A 22,343-nucleotide genomic window follows, 5' to 3' on the forward strand; every position below is an offset into this window, starting at 1 on the left:
GCTTCCATCCACCACTGGCAGCTTAATTTGGAGTAAATAATCCCTAAATGCACTCCTGTGGGGTGCTCAGCCCTGCAGTACTCTGCCCAACCCCCAGAGGGCGCTCTCATATTATAATGCAGATTAAACATTTCATCCCCCCTTCCATCTAGTCCCTCTGTTACCTTTACATGCCTGCAGGTTGCAAAATCTCCTCTCCGTGTTCCCGGTCAGGATGTCATCACACCAAACTCCCTTCTCACCGGGCGGGTTGTAAGTGCGAAGACGTCTCTGCTGTCCCACCCCGCAGAATCGGGAACACTCGCTCCACTCCGACCAGGGGTTCCAGGAACAGTTCCTCTGCTGACACTCCTCATCGACACACAGAGGAGAGTCGGGACCTGAGAGAACACCAAACATCCAAATATGAGGTCACGAAAACCCTGAGTGGACGCGGAAAGGAATGATAGACCTCCACCAGTATTAAAAATGGCCGCTCACCTCACAATATGGACCCTCAGATTAAAAAGGGTCATAAGCACTTTCCCATAAGGGTAAAATCCAGGCTTGTATTCCAATAAAGGAGTCACAGGAAAGACAGGCAGGCTCACAGGTGGATCCAATAAGAGATGTGTCATATCATGTAAAAGAATAACAGACCATAGTGCTCTCCGCCAAAATAGTACAAATATTTAATAATGAAGAATAACACTTACAAACAAAGGCACTATATCCAGTGACAGTGTGTGGAAAGCTGCGGGTGACGTCACGTCCTTCCCATCCGAACGTTGCGTCCCTAAGGGCGGGACTTCTTCAGTGGATATGGGGCGTGTCACGTGATGCGGCGTCGGATCGCTATGGCAACTCTCTAGATAAGAGCAGGTCCACAACGTCTCTTCCCACATCCGCTGAAGAAGTCCCGCCCGTTCGGATGGGAAGGACGTGACGTCACCCGCAGCCTTCCACACACTGTCACGCTGTTTACCTGTCACTGGATATAGTGCCTTTGTTTGTGTTATTCTTCATTATTAAATATTTGGCGGAGAGCACTATGGTCTGTTATTCTTTTACATGATATGACACGTCTCTTATTGGATCCACCTGTGAGCCTGCCTGTATTTCCTGTGACTCCTTTATTGGAATACAAGCTTGGATTTTACCCTTATGGGAAAGTGCTTATGACTCTTTTTCATCTGAGGGTCCATATCGTGAGGTGAGCGGCCATTTTTCATACTGGTGGAGGTCTCTCACTGCATTCCACGTTCACCACCTGCATGTACCAACTATAGGTCATGTTTGAAGATCACTTGGATGATTTCTTGATTTATAGACTTTTATTAGCGCTGCACTATCTCTTTTATATTTACTATAGGAATTTATTTTTAAATTGACTCCTATAGCTAGATTCCGGTACATGGCCGCAACTTTGCGGCGGCGTAGCTTAAGGCATTTAAGCTACGCCGCCGTAAGTTAGCGAGGCAAGTACATGATTCACAATGTACTTGCCTGCTAAGTTACGGCGGCGTAGCCTAAAGCGGGCGGGCGTAAGGGCGCCTAATTCAAATGTCTCTAAGGGGGCGTGTTTTATGTTAATGGGGCTTGACCTTACGTTTTTGAAGTTTTTTCCTAACTGCGCATGCGCCGGGCGCCTACATTTCCCAGTGTGCATAGCGGCTAAGTACGCCGCACGGGCCTATTGATTTCGACGTGGACGTAAACGACGTAAATCCCTATTCACGGACGACTTACGCAAATAACGTAAAAATTTCGAATTTCGAAGCGGGAACGGCGGCCATACTTTAACATTACTATTCTATCTATTAGATGGAATAACTTTAGGCGGCCTATCTCTTATGTAAACAGCGTAAATGTACTGCGGTGGCCGGGCGTACGTTCGTGAATCGGCGTATCTACTGATTTGCATATTCTATGCCGACCGCAATGGAAGCGCCACCTAGCGGCCAGCCTCAATATTGCAACCTAAGATAGGACGGCGCAAGCCGTCGTATCTTAGATATGTTTAAGCGTATCTCTGTTTGAGAATACACTTAAACATAAGTCGCGTAGATTCTGAGTTAGGTCGGCTTATCTGTAGATAAGCCAGCCTAACTCTTTCTGAATCTAGCTACTAGTGTTCAGCCGCTTAGCATTAGGGTTTTATTGCGCTGATTTGTCTTCTGTTTTAGATTTACTTGGCAGGGACTAACCTGTACACTGCGGGAGGTTGCAGATATTCTCCTGGAATGACTCTCCGCTACAATTCCTTCCAGAGGGACAGAACCGGGACCGCGCCTTCACTGCAGGGAATTGGCGGTCGGAGCAGCTCTTGGAACATGGAGTCCATGGGGACCAGGGGCTAAATACCTCATCTGCCGGGCCTAAAGAGGAATGGACAAAGAGATTACTGAGAGAAGACCAGATGTGTATGATGGAGGAGAGCTCCATGTCTGAGAGGTATATGATGGAGGATGGAGGAGAGCTCCATGTCTGAGATGTATATGATTATAAATAAATGGTGATTCTGCGCAACATATCACACTAATAGAATAGTGATATCACATAAGCAAGATAAATGTAAGAGCTGACAAATAATCAGCATATAGTATTAAATGCAAAGAGAATAGTGAGTCCAAATATAAATATATATATACTCAAATAGTGAATAGTGAGTCCAAAATATATAATACTCATAAGGCGAATGTGCAAAAATATATAAAGAATATTGTGCAAAAAAAACGGAATGGAAGTTCAATCCCAATAGTAAACCCAAATCAGATATTCTGAATGCACTGGATGAAGGTGAGCACCAGCTCTATGGTGTGAGTGCACGGCCGTGCGATAGAAGATAAACCAGATCCCTGGCTGAGCTCCCGGGACTCTTACCTCTCAGCCCTCCTAAATGGGCATTGATGTACAGGTCACTCGCAGCCTTCTATGGGTGGTCCCTGATGTTTCCTCTCTTGATCTGATGGATCCTTCCTTAATTGGGACAGATGCTCCTCAAAACCAGATGGATGATGTGGGTTATAGGAGAGAGAGAGAGGGGACTCCCATAGTGAGGTAACGTTTGGTGCAGGTAAAATATGTTTATTGAGGAAAAACCTGCACTTACATTAAAAGAAAAATAAAAGTGCAACGAGGAAACAAACAAGCGGCGTTTGAATCGCCAGCTTACGTCACTCCGGGTGTACGTCCTCCAATTCCTACGCGTTACGACACCACGTGTCTTCGTCTGGGGAAAAACAGACGAAGACACGTGGTGTCGTAACGCGTAGGAATTGGAGGACGTACACCCGGAGTGACGTAAGCTGGCGATTCAAACGCCGCTTGTTTGTTTCCTCGTTGCACTTTTATTTTTCTTTTAATGTAAGTGCAGGTTTTTCCTCAATAAACATATTTTACCTGCACAAAACGTTACCTCACTATGGGAGTCCCCTCTCTCTCTCTCCTATAACCCACATCATCCATCTGGTTTCGAGGAGCATCTGTCCCAATTAAGGAAGGATCCATCAGATTAAGAGAGGAAACATCAGGGACCACCCATAGAAGGCTGCGAGTGACCTGTACATCAATGCCCATTTAGGAGGGCTGAGAGGTAAGAGTCCCGGGAGCTCAGCCAGGGATCTGGTTTATCTTCTATCGCACGGCCGTGCACTCACACCATAGAGCTGGTGCTCACCTTCATCCAGTGCATTCAGAATATCTGATTTGGGTTTACTATTGGGATTGAACTTCCATTCCGTTTTTTTTGCACAATATTCTTTATATATTTTTGCACATTCGCCTTATGAGTATTATATATTTTGGACTCACTATTCACTATTTGAGTATATATATATTTATATTTGGACTCACTATTCTCTTTGCATTTAATAATATATGCTGATTATTTGTCAGCTCTTACATTTATCTTGCTTATGTGATATCACTATTCCATTAGTGTGATATGTTGCGCAGAATCACCATTTATTTATATTCCTGTTTTATGTCATGTAAACATAATTAGGTTTTGCTGCACTATATATTTTTGGTGGATTCATTCATTTAGGATCCATTTTAGCGCAAAAGCACTTGTCACTTTATGAGATGTATATGATGTTGGATGGAGGAGAGCTCCATGTCTGAGATGTATATGATGTAGGAGGATGGAGGAGAGCTCCATGTCTGAGATGTATATGATGTGGGATGGAGGAGAGCTCCATGTCTGAGATGTATATAATGTGGGATGGAGGAGAGCTCCATGTCTGAGATGTATATGATGTAGGATAGAGGAGAGCTCCATGTCTGAGATGTATATGATGTGGGATGGAGGAGAGCTCCATGTCTGAGATGTATATGATGTGGGATGGAGGAGAGCTCCATGCCTGAGATGTATATGATGTAGGAGGAGGGAGGAGAGCTCCATGTCTGAGATGTATATGATGCTGGATGGAGGAGAGCTCCATGTCTGAGGTGTATATGATGTGGGATGGAGGAGAGCTCCATGTCTGAGATGTATATGATGTAGGATAGAGGAGAGCTCCATGTCTGAGATGTATATGATGTTGGATAGAGGAGAGTTCTATGTCTGAGATGTATATGATGCTGAATGGAGGAGAGCTCTATGTCTGAGATGTATATGATGGAGGATGGAGGAGAGCTCCATGTCTGAGATGTATATGATGCTGGATGGAGGAGAGCTCCATGTCTGAGGTGTATATGATGTGGGATGGAGGAGAGCTCCATGTCTGAGATGTATATGATGTAGGATAGAGGAGAGCTCCATGTCTGAGATGTATATGATGTTGGATAGAGGAGAGTTCTATGTCTGAGATGTATATGATGCTGGATGGAGGAGAGCTCTATGTCTGAGATGTATATGATGGAGGATGGAGGAGAGCTCCATGTCTGAGATGTATATGATGTAGGATAGAGGAGAGCTCCATGTCTGAGATATATATGATGGAGGATAGAGGAGAGCTCTATGTCTGAGATGTATATGATGGAGGATAGAGGAGAGCTCCATGTCTGAGATGTATATGATGTAGGAGGATGGAGGAGAGCTCCATGTCTGAGATGTATATGATGTAGGATGGAGGAGAGCTCTATGTCTGAGATGTATATGATGTAGGATAGAGGAGAGCTCTATGTCTGAGATGTATATGATGTAGGATAGAGGAGAGCTCCATGTCTGATATGTATATGATGTAGGATAGAGGAGAGCTCCATGTCTGAGATGTATATGATGTAGGATAGAGGAGAGCTCCATGTCTGAGATGTATATGATGTAGGATAGAGGAGAGCTCCATGTCTGAGATGTATATGATGTAGAATGGAGGAGAGCTCCATGTCTGAGATGTATATGATGTAGGATAGAGGAGAGCTCCATGTCTGAGATGTATATGATGGAGGATGGAGGAGAGCTTCATGTCTGAGATGTATATGATGTAGGATAGAGGAGAGCTCCATGTCTGAGATGTATATGATGTAGGATAGAGGAGAGCTCCATGTCTGAGATGTATATGATGTAGGATAGAGGAGAGCTCCATGTCTGAGATGTATATGATGGAGGATTGAGAGAGCTCCATGTATGAGATGTATATGATGTTGGATAGAGGAGAGCTCCATGTCTGAGATGTATATGATGTAAGATGGAGGAAAGCTCCATGTCTGAGATGTATATGATGTTGGATAGAGGAGAGCTCCATGTCTGAGATGTATATGATGTTGGATGGAGGAGAGCTCCATGTCTGAGATGTATATGATGTTGGATAGAGGAGAGCTCCATGTCTGAGATGTATATGATGTTGGATAGAGGAGAGCTCTATGTCTGAGGCCCCGTACACACGACAGAGGAACTCGACGTGCTTGGCACGTCGAGTTTTGGGATGAAGCCGCCGAGGAGCTCGGCGGGCCGCCTTCTCCCATAGAACAACGAGAAAATAGAGAACATGTTCTCTATTTTCTCGTCGAGTTCCTCGGCGGCTCCATCGAGCCAAAACTGTACAGACGACAGAGTTTCTCGGCAGAATCCGGGTTTTGACCGAGTTTCTCGGTGAATTCTGCCGAGAAACTCTGTCGTGTGTATGAGGCCTGAGATGTATATGATGTAGAATGGAGAGCTCCATGTCTGAGATGTATATGATGTAGAATGGAGGAGAGCTCTATGTCTGAGATGTATATGATGTAGAATGGAGAGCTCTATGTCTGAGATGTATATGATGTAGAATGGAGAGCTCCATGTCTGAGATGTATATGATGTAGAATGGAGGAGAGCTCCATGTCTGAGATGTATATGATGTAGAATGGAGAGCTCTATGTCTGAGATGTATATGATGTAGAATGGAGAGCTCCATCTCTGAGATGTATATGATGTAGGAGGAGGGAGGAGAGCTCCATGTCTGAGATGTATATGATGTAGGATAGAGGAGAGCTCCATCTCTGAGATGTATATGATGTAGGATAGAGGAGAGCTCCATCTCTGAGATGTATATGATGTTGGATAGAGGAGAGCTCTATGTCTGAGATGTATATGATGTAGAATGGAGAGCTCCATCTCTGAGATGTATATGATGTAGAATGGAGAGCTCCATCTCTGAGATGTATATGAGGACGCAACGTTGAGCCTAAAAAAGCATAGCAGGAAGGTATAAAGCTTTAGATCTGATGAGTGACCACGCCCCATTCATCTACCAGACCGCATGTCATGGCATTACCTCCCAGCTGGTCATATGATAGCCCAGAGACTTACCGGCCATGTCAGTGGGGGGCTCCGGGGACAGCAGGGTGACGTCTGCAAGAAAACACAATGACAGACCTTGTATTAGACCCATAAATTGTGAAATTCAGGAAAAACTGCATGACATCATAAGAGGCTCGGCGTGGGAAGAAGCGCAGTATGTATGATGTCACAGCTCATAGGTCTGTATGTTGTAGAATATATCGAACATTCTACAGAATAACATAATGTTCTACAATAAGGGATTACGAGAGTCTCACCTTCACAGTCTGGTGCCTGGCAGTATTTAATGTCCACACTGGGGCCCTCGCATTCTCTACCCCCATTGGCTGGCGGAGGGTTCGAACAGTTCCGGGACCGCGTCATATTGCCCAGGCCTCCGCAGCTGACAGAACAGGGGCTCCAGGGAGACCACAAGGTGAAGCCTCCATCCTGAGGACAAGCGGAAAATGCACACTCCATGCGGCCCTTCTCACATGTGCTGGAGGGAGGAGAGATGGATGTTACAGGAAGCAGCAACAAAGTATCACATATATAATAACAGCTCCGTGCCTTTCTAAGAGGAATATTACCCCCCTGACATCACTATAGAGAAATTTACACGCCAACCTGAAGATGACGAGATTCTGTCCCAGCTTCAGCTCACCAGATAGAGATATCTCTCTACGGCTTTGATGGTTTGGGCTGAGTCTATCTCTCTGACACGGCCGCATATTGGAAGACTGGTTCTCTTTTTGTCATTCTGGATGGTGAATACCTAAAGACGGCAAGAAAGGACTTTCCCCAAATCCAGAGCCGACTTGCTGAGACACAAAGCCTGCCGTAGCCCCATTTTTGGCATCAACCCAACTGGCCTGTCCGGAGACAGGACTGATTTATCTCATGGTGACAGAATATTTTCTAGCAGATGTCTGGATAGAAATAGGGCAAAGGGAACCATCTTGAAGGAGGCCACCATCAATCCCAAGACTTTCATACGGATGCAGACAGTCGGACGGTTTCTCGACTGAAGAGTTCAAACCTGAGACTGAAGAATCTGAAGTGTCTTCTGAGAAAGGACCACTCTCGCATGAGACATGTCCGGGACCCGACCCACCTCTCTGAATTCAGTAGACCCAAATATAGGTTGTCCCACAGAGCCCTTCCCAATGCTTCCCAGTCACAGATAAGTTGTCCCACAGCGACCTCACCAATGCTTCCCAGTCTGAGATAGGTTGTCCCACAGTGACCTCACCAATGCTTCCCAGTCTGAGATAGGTTGTCCCACAGTGACCTCACCAAGGCTTCCCAGTCTGAGATAGGTTGTCCCACAGTGACCTCACCAAGGCTTCCCAGTCTGAGATAGGTTGTCCCACAGTGACCTCACCAATGCTTCCCAGTCACAGATAGGTTGTCCCACAGTGACCTCACCAATGCTCCCCAGTCTGAGATAGGTTGTCCCACAGTGACCTCACCAATGCTTCCCAGTCTGAGATAGGTTGTCCCACAGTGACCTCACCAATGCTCCCCAGTCTGAGATAGGTTGTCCCACAGCGACCTCACCAATGCTTCCCAGTCTGAGATAGGTTGTCCCACAGTGACCTCACCAATGCTCCCCAGTCTGAGATAGGTTGTCCCACAGTGACCTCACCAATGCTTCCCAGTCTGAGATAGGTTGTCCCACAGTGACCTCACCAATGCTTCCCAGTCTGAGATAGGTTGTCCCACAGTGACCTCACCAATGCTTCCCAGCCTGAGATAGGTTGTCCCACAGTGACCTCACCAATGCTTCCCAGTCTGAGATAGGTTGTCCCACAGTGACTTCACCAATGCTTCCCAGTCTGAGATAGGTTGTCCCACAGTGACCTCACCAATGCTTCCCAGTCACAGATAGGTTGTCCCACAGTGACCTCACCAATGCTTCCCAGTCTGAGATAGGTTGTCCCACAGTGACCTCACCAATGCTTCCCAGTCTGAGATAGGTTGTCCCACAGTGACCTCACCAATGCTTCCCAGTCTGAGATAGGTTGTCCCACAGAGCCCTCCCCAATGCTTCCCAGTCACAGATAAGTGGTCCCACAGTGACCTCACCAATGCTTCCCAGTCTGAGATAGGTTGTCCCACAGTGACCTCACCAATGCTTCCCAGTCTGAGATAGGTTGTCCCACAGTGACCTCACCAATGCTTCCCAGTCTGAGATAGGTTGTCCCACAGTGACTTCACCAATGCTTCCCAGTCACAGGTAGGTTGTCCCACAGTGACTTCACCAATGCTTCCCAGACAAACATAAGTTGTCCCCATACAGTGCTCGCCAACTGTTCCCAGTTAGAGATAAGTTGTCCCCGTAGAGCCTTTGTCAAATGCTCACAGTTAGAGATAAGCTATCCAACAGAGACCTCGTCAACTCTTCCCAGTTAGAGATAAGTTGTCCAACAGAGCGCTTGCCAACTGTTCCTCAGCCTGTGACCCGGATTACCCCCCAGTCTCCTGTACCTTGACCCTCAGCCTGTGACCCGGATTATCTTCAGTCTTCTGTGTCTTGGCTCCCAGCCTGCCTACGAACTTGCTTGTTGTGCTAGACCCTCGGCCTGTTCTGGACTTTACTTCTCTGCTGGTCCCTGCGACGATTCCTTACCTACCTGCTCCAGTTTGGCTACTAGTCCCACGCTGACCTACACGGAAGACCTACCTGGCCTGCTGGTAGCTTGGGCCTCTTTGTGCCATTCACTCTCTGTACCATCTCCAGGGGGTGAAGTGCGCTTAGTCACAAGAGTGAACCGCTCTCTGCATCTCGGCCTCGGTGAGTACCCCTATCTGACAGTACTGTAAGATGTTTGGGTGGAAGAGGAATTACTACAAACTCTGCATTGGGACAAACATCCCTCGTCATAGCTCTGGCTCAGTTTGACCTGCTGGGAATTGTAGTTCTCTGAGGTTCCCTATTCCCGGAGCCCATACCAGGAGCTGCAGCCATAGTGGATCTCGTCTCCCGATGTCACCTCTTCTCCCGGAACGAGCTCGGCTCCGTGGACGGTGACCGGCGCTGGTGGATGGGGTGCGGCACGAGGTGTGGCATTCCTGAGTCCTTGTAGAATCTCTTCCGTCACCACACACGGACAATCCTGAACCAGACGGCAAAACAAAAATAATACACAGACTGGTACAGACACAGAGGAGCGTAGGACATCATCAATAAACTGACGAGAAGTGAGTATCAATAAGTAATTGGTAATGAGACTTCTAATCAATAAGAGCAATAATCACACCCGGGGTTGCCACCTTTTCTGCAAGCCAATCCCGGACATTCTTGTACCCATAAAATAGTAAGACTCTCACAGACATGCATAAACCTCAGCACAATAATTAAAAACAAATAAAACTCTTCCGATACATACGATTTGTGGACTGAATAAAAAAAAAAAACGGATTAGGGGGATGGAGGTATTCCCTCCCTCCTTAGGGGGAGGAGCCAGAGGATCTGGCCATTTCTGATTAGTGCTCTGTGTGGCAAATCAACAGATTGCACGACTCTGTGGAGGGGGCAGGGTGGGGGGGGGGGGGGGGTAGTAGAGTGTTCCTTATGCCCAGGACAGTTAGCCACAGTTTGGTGTGAATAAATGTGTCCGGGTTTCATGCAATTGGAAACCCGGACACATGATTTAAAACCCGGACTGTCTGGGTGAATCCTGGACAGGTGGCAACCCTAATCACACCCCAAGTCTAAAGCTAACCTACAGGAACCACCAACTTACCCCTTAAACTCCAGACTTTCCTTCAGCTTTACCCCTGACCCTGATACGAGCGCCGGAGGACAGATGAAGGAGAGCGTTGCAGTCGCCGCTTAAAGCGGCCCCAGGGCAGGCGGCCTACCGGGAAATTTCCCGGTATCCCAGTAGGCCAGTCCGGCCCTGCCCTCACCCCACCCCTAACCATTGCTCTCTGAGTTATCATGGTGTCCTCAGTACTGTCCACCACGTTCATAACCCAAAACAAGCCTAATCTAAAAACGTATCATCTCTCCCGAGATCCCACGATGAGCCTCCTCACATGAGTCACATGACTTGCGCCAGTTTCCGTGCTCTCGGGAGGAACAGGAAGACTCACCGTGATGCAGGAGCCGTTGTGGAAGTAGGTGCCCAGCGGGCAGTGACACCCTTCCTCACACTCATCGGGGAAGCACTCCACCTGCTGGGTAAGGTGGGCACAACTGTACGGGCAGCTGTCCTCCTTTCCACATTCGCGGTACAATCGGTCAATCGGACAGCCCACATCTGGAAACACAGAACAGCCAATCAGCAGCATAATTGGAGAAATGCCATTATATGTTATTGGAGTGACTACGAGGGAGGAAATTCTTGTTTCCAGCCTGGGGGGACAACTACACGACCCCGACCTCATGGTCCCAGATGACCGGACGATGGGAGTCATCAAGACAATCACCAGGTGGGCAGTCACTCCATCACCTTGTCCTAGGACAGGTACTCACCTAGACAAACCTGGTTGTTGCACATCCTACTTTGAATGGCTTTTCCTTCACATTCCTGACGCCGACATTCCCGCACCCGGATCTGCTCCCCTCCCCCGCAGCTAAGGCTACACGGAGACCATGGGGACCACTCGCTCCAAGGATCCGGTTCTGTAATGGGATTCAGGAAAATGGTATCAGCCTTCTGGTCCAATGTGTCTGCTGTAGACATGTGCACTGCCGAAAAATGTGTTCATTTTCATTTTCGTTTTATTCGTTTTTAGCTTTTTTCGGAAATTCAGGAAATTTGAAAATTTGGAAATTTAAAGTTTCGGAAATTACTAAAATTTGGAATTCTGAAATTTGGAAATTTGGAATTCGTAAATGTGGAAATTTGGGAATTCAGATTTTCCAATTTCCGAAATTTTTGAATTTTTTATATTTTTGAATTTCTAAAGTTTCCGAAAATCGAAAATTCGGAAATTTGACATTTTGGAAATCCGTAAATTTCAGAATTAATGAATTTTTCAAAATTCTTTAAAAAAAACGAATTCGGAACTAAACGAACATGTCTAGTCCGCTGTACGAAGATAACGTGAACTGACCACAGCACGAAGGACAATCATGTCTTACCGGGACAGGTGGGCCCCTGGCAGGTCCTCTGTTGCTCCTCACCCCCCGTGCAGGTTCTTCCACCATTCTGAGGAGCTGGACTGTCGCAATTCCTCCTACGGGTCTGGATCCCTTCTCCACAACTTGAAGAACACGAAGACCACAAACTCCAGGGACCCCAACCCCCATCCAGAACACAACGCGGGTCGGAAGTGCAGTGCAAGTGGCCACCAATGCAAGTGCTGGAATAACAACAATCTTCTTTAATATCAGAATATCTAAAAAAAGAGAGACGAGACGCCGCCTGACAACTCCTGATCCCCACATACCAGTTCTGGCATTGAAGAATCACAATCTCTCCAGACATTAGATCCTGCCAGGGCTCAGGACCGGACCAGGCGGAGCCGTTACCAAACTCCGATCCTCCTATGGAGCAGAAGAAAAACAATATGAGACACCTGCCCTATACACAGAGAGCAATCAGTGCGACTACCACAACTGTCACATCTCTCAGGAAGGAAGCCGTCTACCAGCTGAACCAAACTGACAATCCTTCAAAAAATCAACAGCTACCGAGGACTCCAGAGAACAGGTGATGGAGATCTCTCAGGATTGGTAATAACGGGTGTTGGAGATCTCTCGGGATTGGTAATAACAGGTGTTGGAGATCTCTCGGGATTGGTAATAACGGGTGATGGAGATCTCTCGGGATTGGTAATAACGGGTGTTGGAGATCTCTCTGGATTGGTAATAACGGGTGATGGAGATCTCTCTGGATTGGTAATAACGGGTGATGGAGATCTCTCAGGATTGGTAATAACGGGTGATGGAGATCTCTCTGGATTGGTAATAACGGGTGATGGAGATCTCTCGGGATTGGTAATAACGGGTGATGGAGATCTCTCAGGATTGGTAATAACGGGTGATGGAGATCTCTCAGGATTGGTAATAAAGGGTGATGGAGATCTCTCAGGATTGGTAATAACGGGTGATGGAGATCTCTCTGGATTGGTAATAACGGGTGTTGGAGATCTCTCGGGATTGGTAATAACGGGTGATGGAGATTTCTCGGGATTGATAATAACGGGTGATGGAGATCTCTCAGGATTGGTAATAACGAGTGATGGAGATCACCTGGTATTAGTCATAGCAGGTAATGGGTGTTGGAGATCTCCCAGTATTGAGGATGGCAGTGGGTGGGGGATGGAGGCCCCCATATTGGTGATAGCAGTGATTGGATTATGGGCGGGTGTTAGAGATCTCCTGATATTGGTGATAGGAGTGAACGGGGGATGGAGGTCTCTCGGGATTGGTAATAGCAATGAACGGGTGATGGGCGGGTGTTGGAGATCTCCTGATATTGGTGATAGGAGTGGGTGGGGGATGGAGGTCTCCTGGTATTGGTTGTGAGAGGAGGTTGTCCATGCTCGGCAACTACCTTCGCGTACAGATACACACAACTTACCCTTTATCACAGTTTGTTGCTCTGGTCACTCACCTTGCGATCGGTTTTGGTACTTGCAGTGACATTCGCTTGACTCCACACACGTCCCATTCTGCATCAGCTGACCCTCAGGACACCCACATGAGGGCTGACACTCTGCGGTGTCCAGGCAGACGGTGTCTCCATGGAGATCATCACAGGAGCGAGGACACGGCTTCCCGCACCGAAAGTCTACGAGACCGACACCGCATTCTGCAAGAAAAATGGTCAGAGCTCACCAGGAAGGAGACAACCATACCAAGCAACCCTAAAATAATCTGCACCTCGTTCTTCACCCAACTTTCATCAGGACCAACCAACCCCAGAGCCTGTATAATGTACATACATCAGGACCAACCAACCCCAGAGCCTGTATAATGTACATACATGAAGGCCAACCCCAGAGCCTGTATAATGTACATACATGAAGGCCAACCAACCCCAGAGCCTGTATAATGTACATACATGAAGGCCAACCAACCCCAGAGCCTGTATAATGTACATACATGAAGACCAACCAACCCCAGAGCCTGTATAATGTACATACATGAAGACCAACCAACCCCAGAGCCTGTATAATGTACATACATCAGGACCAACCAACCCCAGAGCCTGTATAATGTACATACATGAAGGCCAACCAACCCCAGAGCCTGTATAATGTACATACATGAAGACCAACCAACCCCAGAGCCTGTATAATGTACATACATGAAGGCCAACCAACCCCAGAGCCTGTATAATGTACATACATGAAGGCCAACCAACCCCAGAGCCTGTATAATGTACATGCATGAAGGCCAACCAACCCCGGAGCCTGTATAATGTACATATATGAAGGCCAACCAACCCCGGAGCCTGTATAATGTACATACATGAAGGCCAACCAACCCCAGAGCCTGTATAATGTACATGCATGAAGGCCAACCAACCCCAGAGCCTGTATAATGTACATACATGAAGACCAACCAACCCCAGAGCCTGTATAATGTACATACATCATGGCCAACCAACCCCAGAGCCTGTATAATGTACATACATGAAGGCCAACCAACCCCAGAGCCTGTATAATGTACATACATGAAGGCCAACCAACCCGGGAGCCTGTATAATGTACATAACATGAAGGCCAACCAACCCCAGAGCCTGTATAATGTACATACATGAAGGCCAACCAACCCCAGAGCCTGTATAATATACATACATGAAGGCCAACCAACCCCGGAGCCTGTATAATGTACATACATCAGGACCAACCAACCCCAGAGCCTGTATAATGTACATACATGAAGGCCAACCAACCCCAGAGCCTGTATAATGTACATACATCAGGACCAACCAACCCCAGAGCCTGTATAATGTACATACATCAGGACCAACCAACCCCAGAGCCTGTATAATGTACATGCATGAAGGCCAACCAACCCCAGAGCCTGTATAATGTACATACATGAAGGCCAACCAACCCCAGAGCCTGTATAATGTACATACATGAAGGCCAACCAACCCCAGAGCCTGTATAATGTACATACATGAAGGCCAACCAACCCCCAGAGCCTGTATAATGTACATACATGAAGGCCAACCAACCCCAGAGCCTGTATAATGTACATACATGAAGGCCAACCAACCCCAGAGCCTGTATAATGTACATACATGAAGACCAACCAACCCCAGAGCCTGTATAATGTACATACATGAAGGCCAACCAACCCCAGAGCCTGTATAATGTACATACATCAGGACCAAACAACCCCAGAGCCTGTATAATGTACATGCATGAAGGCCAACCAACCCCAGAGCCTGTATAATGTACATACATGAAGGCCAACCAACCCCAGAGCCTGTATAATGTACATACATGAAGGCCAACCAACCCCAGAGCCTGTATAATGTACATACATGAAGGCCAACCAACCCCAGAGCCTGTATAATGTACATACATGAAGACCAACCAACCCCAGAGCCTGTATAATGTACATACATCAGGACCAAACAACCCCAGAGCCTGTATAATGTACATGCATGAAGGCCAACCAACCCCAGAGCCTGTATAATGTACATACATGAAGGCCAACCAACCCCAGAGCCTGTATAATGTACATACATGAAGGCCAACCAACCCCCAGAGCCTGTATAATGTACATATATGCAGAGGCGTATCTAGTGAAAATGGCGCCTATGGTAAGCATTGAAACTGCGCCCTTGTCAAAACATTTAAACCCATCTTTTAGATAACCAGGGACAGAGAGGGACACTGGGGACCACTGGCAGCTGGTACTGAAATTTTTTGGGGGGCGCAAACAAACTGAAAAAAAAAACCCATACATTTTTAGTCACTGTGCCCATCAAACGCAGTCACTACCCTATGTGGATCCGGTCTGGCCAGTCATCGGCCACCATGGGGGCACCTGTCACTCCCCTCCCCAGGCAGAAGGAGAAATATTAGCAATTGCTGTGCCGGCGTTGCGCTTCAGCAGGGTGGGCACGGCGCCGGGAGCTACATTAGTGCGGTAGGCGGCCGTGGGAGGATGGGTGGGAGTTTTTTCATGCAGGGGGGGTGTCTTTTTGCCGTCCGGCACCCATGGCACTTGCCATGGCTGCCATACCCTAGATACGCCACTGCATACATCAGTACATGTCTATACTAGTCTATCCACCTACATCTCCTTACCTGAGCACTGTGTGATGTTATGGTGACAGATTCTGCTCTGCCGGGACTCCCCTTCACACGGAGCGCCCCCAAACCGCACAGGGGGGCTGTTGCACTGTCTGGTCCTCACAGAATCCCCAGAGCAGCTATCACATTCTGACCAGGGGCTCCAGGGGCCCCACTGTCCGTTCACTGAGAAGAGAGATTGCGTTATAGGTTCCGTGTGTGTCCTGTAGGAGGCGAGTGTGGTACATACCTTCTCTATTCTTTACCTGGGCAATAAGAGGGTGAAGGGCACTCCTTCCTCTCCAGCTGCACTCCCGTTTCACCAAAATACTGCTGCACCCCATCACAGGGCTCTCCTCCGCCAAGCGGTTTAGGACAGGCACAACTCCGGTACCTCGTCACCATCTCTGTACCACACGTTCTGGAACACGGGGTCCAGTCTGACCAATCACACCAGCCTCCAGCCACTGACACCACAAGAAAGAAGAGAGCAGACAGTACAACATCTGACCACCACAGGGGTCTTCACAAAGTTCAGATTGCCCACCTCTGAGCATGTCTGGTCTAAGGACACCCATAAAATGGCCGCCACCCAGTCCGGGCAATGAGGAATGCTTAGTCTATGGTCACATGATGAGGAATGCTTAGTCTATGGTCACATGATGAGGAATGCTTAGTCTATGGTCACATGATGAGGAACGTGTGATGCAATTGCCTATATGTCTCAGTTTAATTCTCCCTGCTAATTTAATGCTGTGGGTTAGAGGTAACAGGTGTTTCATGTGTGACTCATCTCTCTGTGAACACTGTTCACATGTTAAATAAGGTTAGCTTTTGAAAGGCCTTTTTTTTTTTTTTTAATTATAACGTTTTTTATAACGTTGTGTGATAACGCTGTCTAAAAACCTTTTGATACTCAGAGGTGTTAATAGGTGTCAAGCTGCATGCAGGGACGAAACGTCTGCCTAGGAAACTCAGTGTGTGAAGGTGGTTTGTTGTTATGCTGTTTAAGGAATGTGCAGTGATTAGACATGATAATTGTCGGTCGGTGCCGACTTGTCTGGAATGTTTTAGTAATTAGCCTTAGTGTGTGATTAGGGGGGGTGGAGATTTCATTGTTGCTTCAATGTCTTGGACTGTATAAAAAGCTGAGAAGAAAACCATTAAACTGTGTTGTTCCAGCAGTAAGCTTGGCATGTGTGGCTTATTGGGGCGATCCCAGGAATATTCCTCCTCGTGGAATATTGGGTGATAATCTTTATGGGAAGAAGGGAAGACTTTGACGGGGATATCATTGTAATACCGTCACAACTGGTTGGCAGCAGCGGGATTTTCCCTTCTATTCCCCTTTACACCCGGATTCCAAGCAGACACTGGAAGAACTACTGGAAGTTCGTGGAAGGATTGCTAGCAACAAAACCAAGCGGGTCATCATAGCAGAATTAATGGAGACCAGGAGGACGGGATTGCAGCAACGCCAGCAGTACAGGAGATGGAGACACCAGTGATTCAGGAAGAGGAATCGCCAGCCAACAAGCTAATGAGAGAGAAGCTAGCATGGTTCGGTCCGAACCCAACAGTGGATGTGGTGCTGAAAGTGATGGACCTGTTAGCGAAGGAGGCTAAACAAATAAGAGACAAAGAAAAAGGAGAGGCAGAACTACAGGAGGCTAAACAAATAAGAGATGAGAGCTACAGAAGGATAAACAAATAAGAGACGCAGAACTACAGTTAAAACTGGCAGCAGTCCGACAAGCAGCCGCACATTCTCCAAACAGTGAGTACAGCACAGCAGACGCAAGGAAGATTCCGTTTAGCGCTTTTAAAGCTTTTGATGAAAAGGACTGTGAAATTGATAACTACCTGGCGGATTTTGAGCGACAATGTAACCTGCACCGAATAGCTAGAAGAGAGTGGGTTGCAATATTGTCAGGCAAACTGTCAGGCAAAGCTTCTGATGCTTTCCGGACCGTGCCAGATCAGGATATCCATAGCTACGCCCGGGTTAAAGAAGTGCTCCTGGCTCGTTATGCAGTAACCCCAGAGTCCCACCGACAGAAGTTCAGGGACTCACGCAAAACCACGAAAGACTCTTACGCGGAATGGGCATGCCAGTTGTCCCTGTCGGCCTCTAACTGGGTTAACAGCAGCCAGGCCACCACCGCAGAGGACATTTTGCAACTAATGCTCCTGGAGCAATTTTACAATCACATCCAGACGGACGTCAAAGACTGGGTGAGAGATCGCAGGCCCATGACTCTACCAGAGGCCGCGAAGTTGGCGGATGAATATGCGGATACTCGCAAGACAAACCAGGTCACACCACGGGTACAACCTCCACGACCAACGGTGCCCTCACACCCACCAGCCGCTAGATACCAACCTCCTAACAGACCGGTGACATCTAGCCCTCGCTATCCACGCCAGGAGGACAACGAACAACGCTGCTTCCGGTGCAAACAGCTGGGTCAAGCAGAATTGCCCCATGAATGACAACACCAGGTCAAATTGGTCTCGACCTGGGTACCACCCACCAGCAGCAGCCCATTGTGTAGACTCGGCTTGGGATCTCCAGGAGCTGGGTCAGGAAGAACCATTGGACACCATTTACGAAGTCCTCACGGTACAATCTGGTATTACGGACAACAGGGAACACCATTGTCAGCTGGTCATGGGCGACAGCCATGAGCCGGAGGGGTCTTGGAGGGAGCTGGGCAGAAAGAGGCACCGCCGGCCACCCTCCAAGAAGAAGAGGTCCTGGAAGCCGTATAACAAGCTGACCTGGGAGGAGAAGAAGCGACTGGAGGAGAGGGAGTCGCAGCGGGCGTCCCAGATGCGGGCAGAGATGTTCGCCAAGGGCCCACCGGTGGCCCCTTACACCACCACCCAGTTCCTGATGATGAAGGACCACGTGGAGAGCCTGCAGGACATGAGCAAGCAGGAGCTGATCCGTGAGTACATGGAGCTGGAGGAGTGCATAAGCCGCATGAAGGAGGAGAACAACCACCTGAGGTCACAGCAGGCTGACCCCCCCAGGCTCCATGAACTGGAGATGGAGCTGGAGAAGCTCAAAGAGGAGAACCGGCGGCTGCGGAGGGAGCAGAGGGTGGCTGACCCTATGGGGCACTGATCTCCCCCCCCCGAACTCTGAGCACCAGTGCTACAGCATTTCAACAAATATAAATTTTTCTTTTTATGAATCTCCTGTGATTGTCACTTCAGAGCCATAACCTGCCCCTCCCATAGCGGGACACCTAGACGGCGGCGCACAGACCCATTCGCTGTCTTCACACTGACTTCTGGTGACTCTGCAGATTGCACAAAGACTTGGGGACTGACCGGCGTGTGATCTGATGACCCGGTGGCATACCTGAGTCGGTAGCAGTTGCCAAGGGAGGTCAGTCACGCCAAACGGAGTTAACCTCGGACTAAAAGCTCTGAACCCGTCAACCCTACTGGACCAGGGAAGGTCCAACCGGGTTTGCCGGAGCAGGGAGAAAAAGGGGGGCCATTGTGATGCAATTGCCTATATGTCTCAGTTTAATTCTCCCTGCTAATTTAATGCTGTGGGTTAGAGGTAACAGGTGTTTTCATGTGTGATTCATCTCTCTCTGTAAAGACTGTTCATATGTTAAATAAGGCTAGCTTTTGAAAGGCCTTTAATTGTGTGATAACACTGTCTACAGCCTAGTGATGCTCAGAGGTGTTAATAGGTGTCAAACTGGATGCAGGGACGAAACGTCTGCCTAGGAAACTCAGTGTGTGAAGGTGGTTTGTTGTTATGCTGTTTAAGGAATGTGCAGTGATTAGACATGATGATTATCAGTCGGTGCCGACCTGTCTGGAATGTTTTAGTAATTAGCCTTAGTGTGTGATTGGGGGGGGTGGAGATTTCATTGTTGCTTCAATGTCTTGGACTGTATAAAAAGCTGAGAAGAAAAACCATTAAAGTCTGTGTTGTTCTAGCAGTAAGCTGGTCTCATGTGTGGCTTTCTGGGCGACTCCAGGGATATCCCTCCTCGTGGAATATTGGGGTGATTTTCATTATGGGAAGAAGGGAAGACTTTGACGGGGATATCATACCGATACCGTCACAGAACGCTTAGTCTATGGTCACATGATGAGGAATGCTTAGTCTATGGTCACATGATGAGGAGTGCTTAGTCTATGGTCACATGATGAGGAACGCTTAGTCTATGGTCACATGATGAGGAATGCTTAGTCTGTGGTCACATGATGAGGAATGCTTAGTCTATGGTCACATGATGAAGAATGCTTAGTCTCTGGTCACATGATGAGGAACGCTTAGTCTATGGTCACATGATGAGGAATGCTTAGTCTCTGGTCACATGATGAGGAATGCTTAGTCTCTGGTCACATGATGGGGAATGCTTAGTCTCTGGTCACATGATGGGGAATGCTTAGTCTATGGTCACATGATGGGGAATGCTTAGTCTATGGTCACATGACGAGGAATGCTTAGTCTCTGGTCACATGATGAGGAATGCTTAGTCTGTGGTCACATGATGAGGAATGCTTAGTCTATGGTCACATGATGAGGAATGCTTAGTCTGTGGTCACATGATGAGGAATGCTTAGTCTGTGGTCACATGATGAGGAATGCTTAGTCTCTGGTCACATGATGAGGAATGCTTAGTCTGTGGTCACATGATGAGGAATGCTTAGTCTGTGGTCACATGATGAGGAATGCTTAGTCTCTGGTCACATGATGAGGAATGCTTAGTCTGTGGTCACATGATGAGGAATGCTTAGTCTGTGGTCACATGATGAGGAATGCTTAGTCTCTGGTCACATGATGAGGAATGCTTGGTCTATAGTCACATGATGAGGAATGCTTGGTCTATGGTCACATGATGAGGAATGCTTAGTCTATGGTCACATGATGAGGAATGCTTAGTCTATGGTCACATGACGAGGAATGCTTAGTCTCTGGTCACATGATGAGGAATGCTTAGTCTATGGTCACATGATGAGGAATGCTTAGTCTATGGTCACATGATGAGGAATGCTTAGTCTCTGGTCACATGATGAGGAATGCTTGGTCTATGGTCACATGATGAGGAATGCTTAGTCTATGGTCACATGATGAGGAGTGCTTAGTCTGTGGTCACATGATGAGGAATGCTTAGTCTCTGGTCACATGATGAGGAATGCTTAGTCTATGGTCACATGATGAGGAATGCTTAGTCTATGGTCACATGATGAGGAATGCTTAGTCTATGGTCACATGATGAGGAATGCTTAGTCTATGGTCACATGATGAGGAATGCTTAGTCTGTGGTCACATGATCAGGAATGCTTAGTCTCTGGTCACATGATGAGGAATGCTTAGTCTCTGGTCACATGATGAGGAATGCTTAGTCTATGGTCACATGATGGGGAATGCTTAGTCTATGGTCACATGATGAGGAATGCTTAGTCTCTGGTCACATGATGAGGAATGCTTAGTCTGTGGTCACATGATGAGGAATGCTTAGTCTGTGGTCACATGATGAGGAATGCTTAGTCTATGGTCACATGATGAGGAATGCTTAGTCTCTGGTCACATGATGGGGAATGCTTAGTCTATGGTCACATGATGAGGAATGCTTAGTCTATGGTCACATGATGAGGAACGCTTAGTCTATGGTCACATGATGAGGAATGCTTAGTCTATGGTCACATGATGAGGAACGCTTAGTCTATGGTCACATGACGAGGAATGCTTAGTCTATGGTCACATGATGAGGAATGCTTAGTCTCTGGTCACATGATGAGGAATGCTTAGTCTATGGTCACATGATGAGGAATGCTTAGTCTATGGTCACATGATGAGGAATGCTTAGTCTATGGTCACATGATGAGGAATGCTTAGTCTGTGGTCACATGATCAGGAATGCTTAGTCTCTGGTCACATGATGAGGAATGCTTAGTCTCTGGTCACATGATGAGGAATGCTTAGTCTATGGTCACATGATGGGGAATGCTTAGTCTGTGGTCACATGATCAGGAATGCTTAGTCTCTGGTCACATGATGAGGAATGCTTAGTCTATGGTCACATGATGAGGAATGCTTAGTCTATGGTCACATGATGAGGAATGCTTAGTCTCTGGTCACATGATGAGGAATGCTTAGTCTCTGGTCACATGATGAGGAATGCTTAGTCTATGATCACATGATGAGGAATGCTTAGTCTATGATCACATGACTAAGAGCCCAGTGATGTGTAAAGGGTCCTAGTCGTGTCCAGGACAGTGTAACTCTTCCACGCCCCTCAGATCTCCTAGTGGCTCACGTCACTAATAGCTGCAGATGATTGGTTATTGGCACACGTCTAGTGGACATAGTGCGGTTGGAGGACGAGGGTTCATCACAGACATCGTCTACAAAGACCCCACTACTGTCAGGACACCAGATGGAATTCTCAGGCCTTGTCCCACCCCCGCA

General features: G+C 47.5%; 1 protein-coding gene across 1 annotated transcript in view; it reads right to left on the minus strand.

Moving 5' to 3' along the window:
* Positions 1-22,343, minus strand: part of LOC120941395 (SCO-spondin-like) — a 210,291-nt gene that overhangs the window by 38,764 nt on the left and 149,184 nt on the right. The window contains exons 77-88 of the mRNA XM_040354735.1: positions 16,162-16,362; positions 15,911-16,081; positions 13,252-13,449; positions 12,083-12,179; positions 11,775-11,995; positions 11,163-11,312; positions 10,781-10,947; positions 9,635-9,798; positions 6,958-7,178; positions 6,710-6,751; positions 2,187-2,357; positions 165-380 (exon numbers count right to left, since the gene is read on the minus strand). Of these exons, the coding sequence (XP_040210669.1) occupies positions 165-380; positions 2,187-2,357; positions 6,710-6,751; positions 6,958-7,178; positions 9,635-9,798; positions 10,781-10,947; positions 11,163-11,312; positions 11,775-11,995; positions 12,083-12,179; positions 13,252-13,449; positions 15,911-16,081; positions 16,162-16,362 (2,019 nt within the window). The remainder of the gene's footprint in view (positions 1-164; positions 381-2,186; positions 2,358-6,709; positions 6,752-6,957; positions 7,179-9,634; positions 9,799-10,780; positions 10,948-11,162; positions 11,313-11,774; positions 11,996-12,082; positions 12,180-13,251; positions 13,450-15,910; positions 16,082-16,161; positions 16,363-22,343) is intronic.

The sequence above is a fragment of the Rana temporaria genome, chromosome 5, assembly GCF_905171775.1.
Source record: "Rana temporaria chromosome 5, aRanTem1.1, whole genome shotgun sequence".
NCBI lineage: Eukaryota > Metazoa > Chordata > Amphibia > Anura > Ranidae > Rana > Rana temporaria.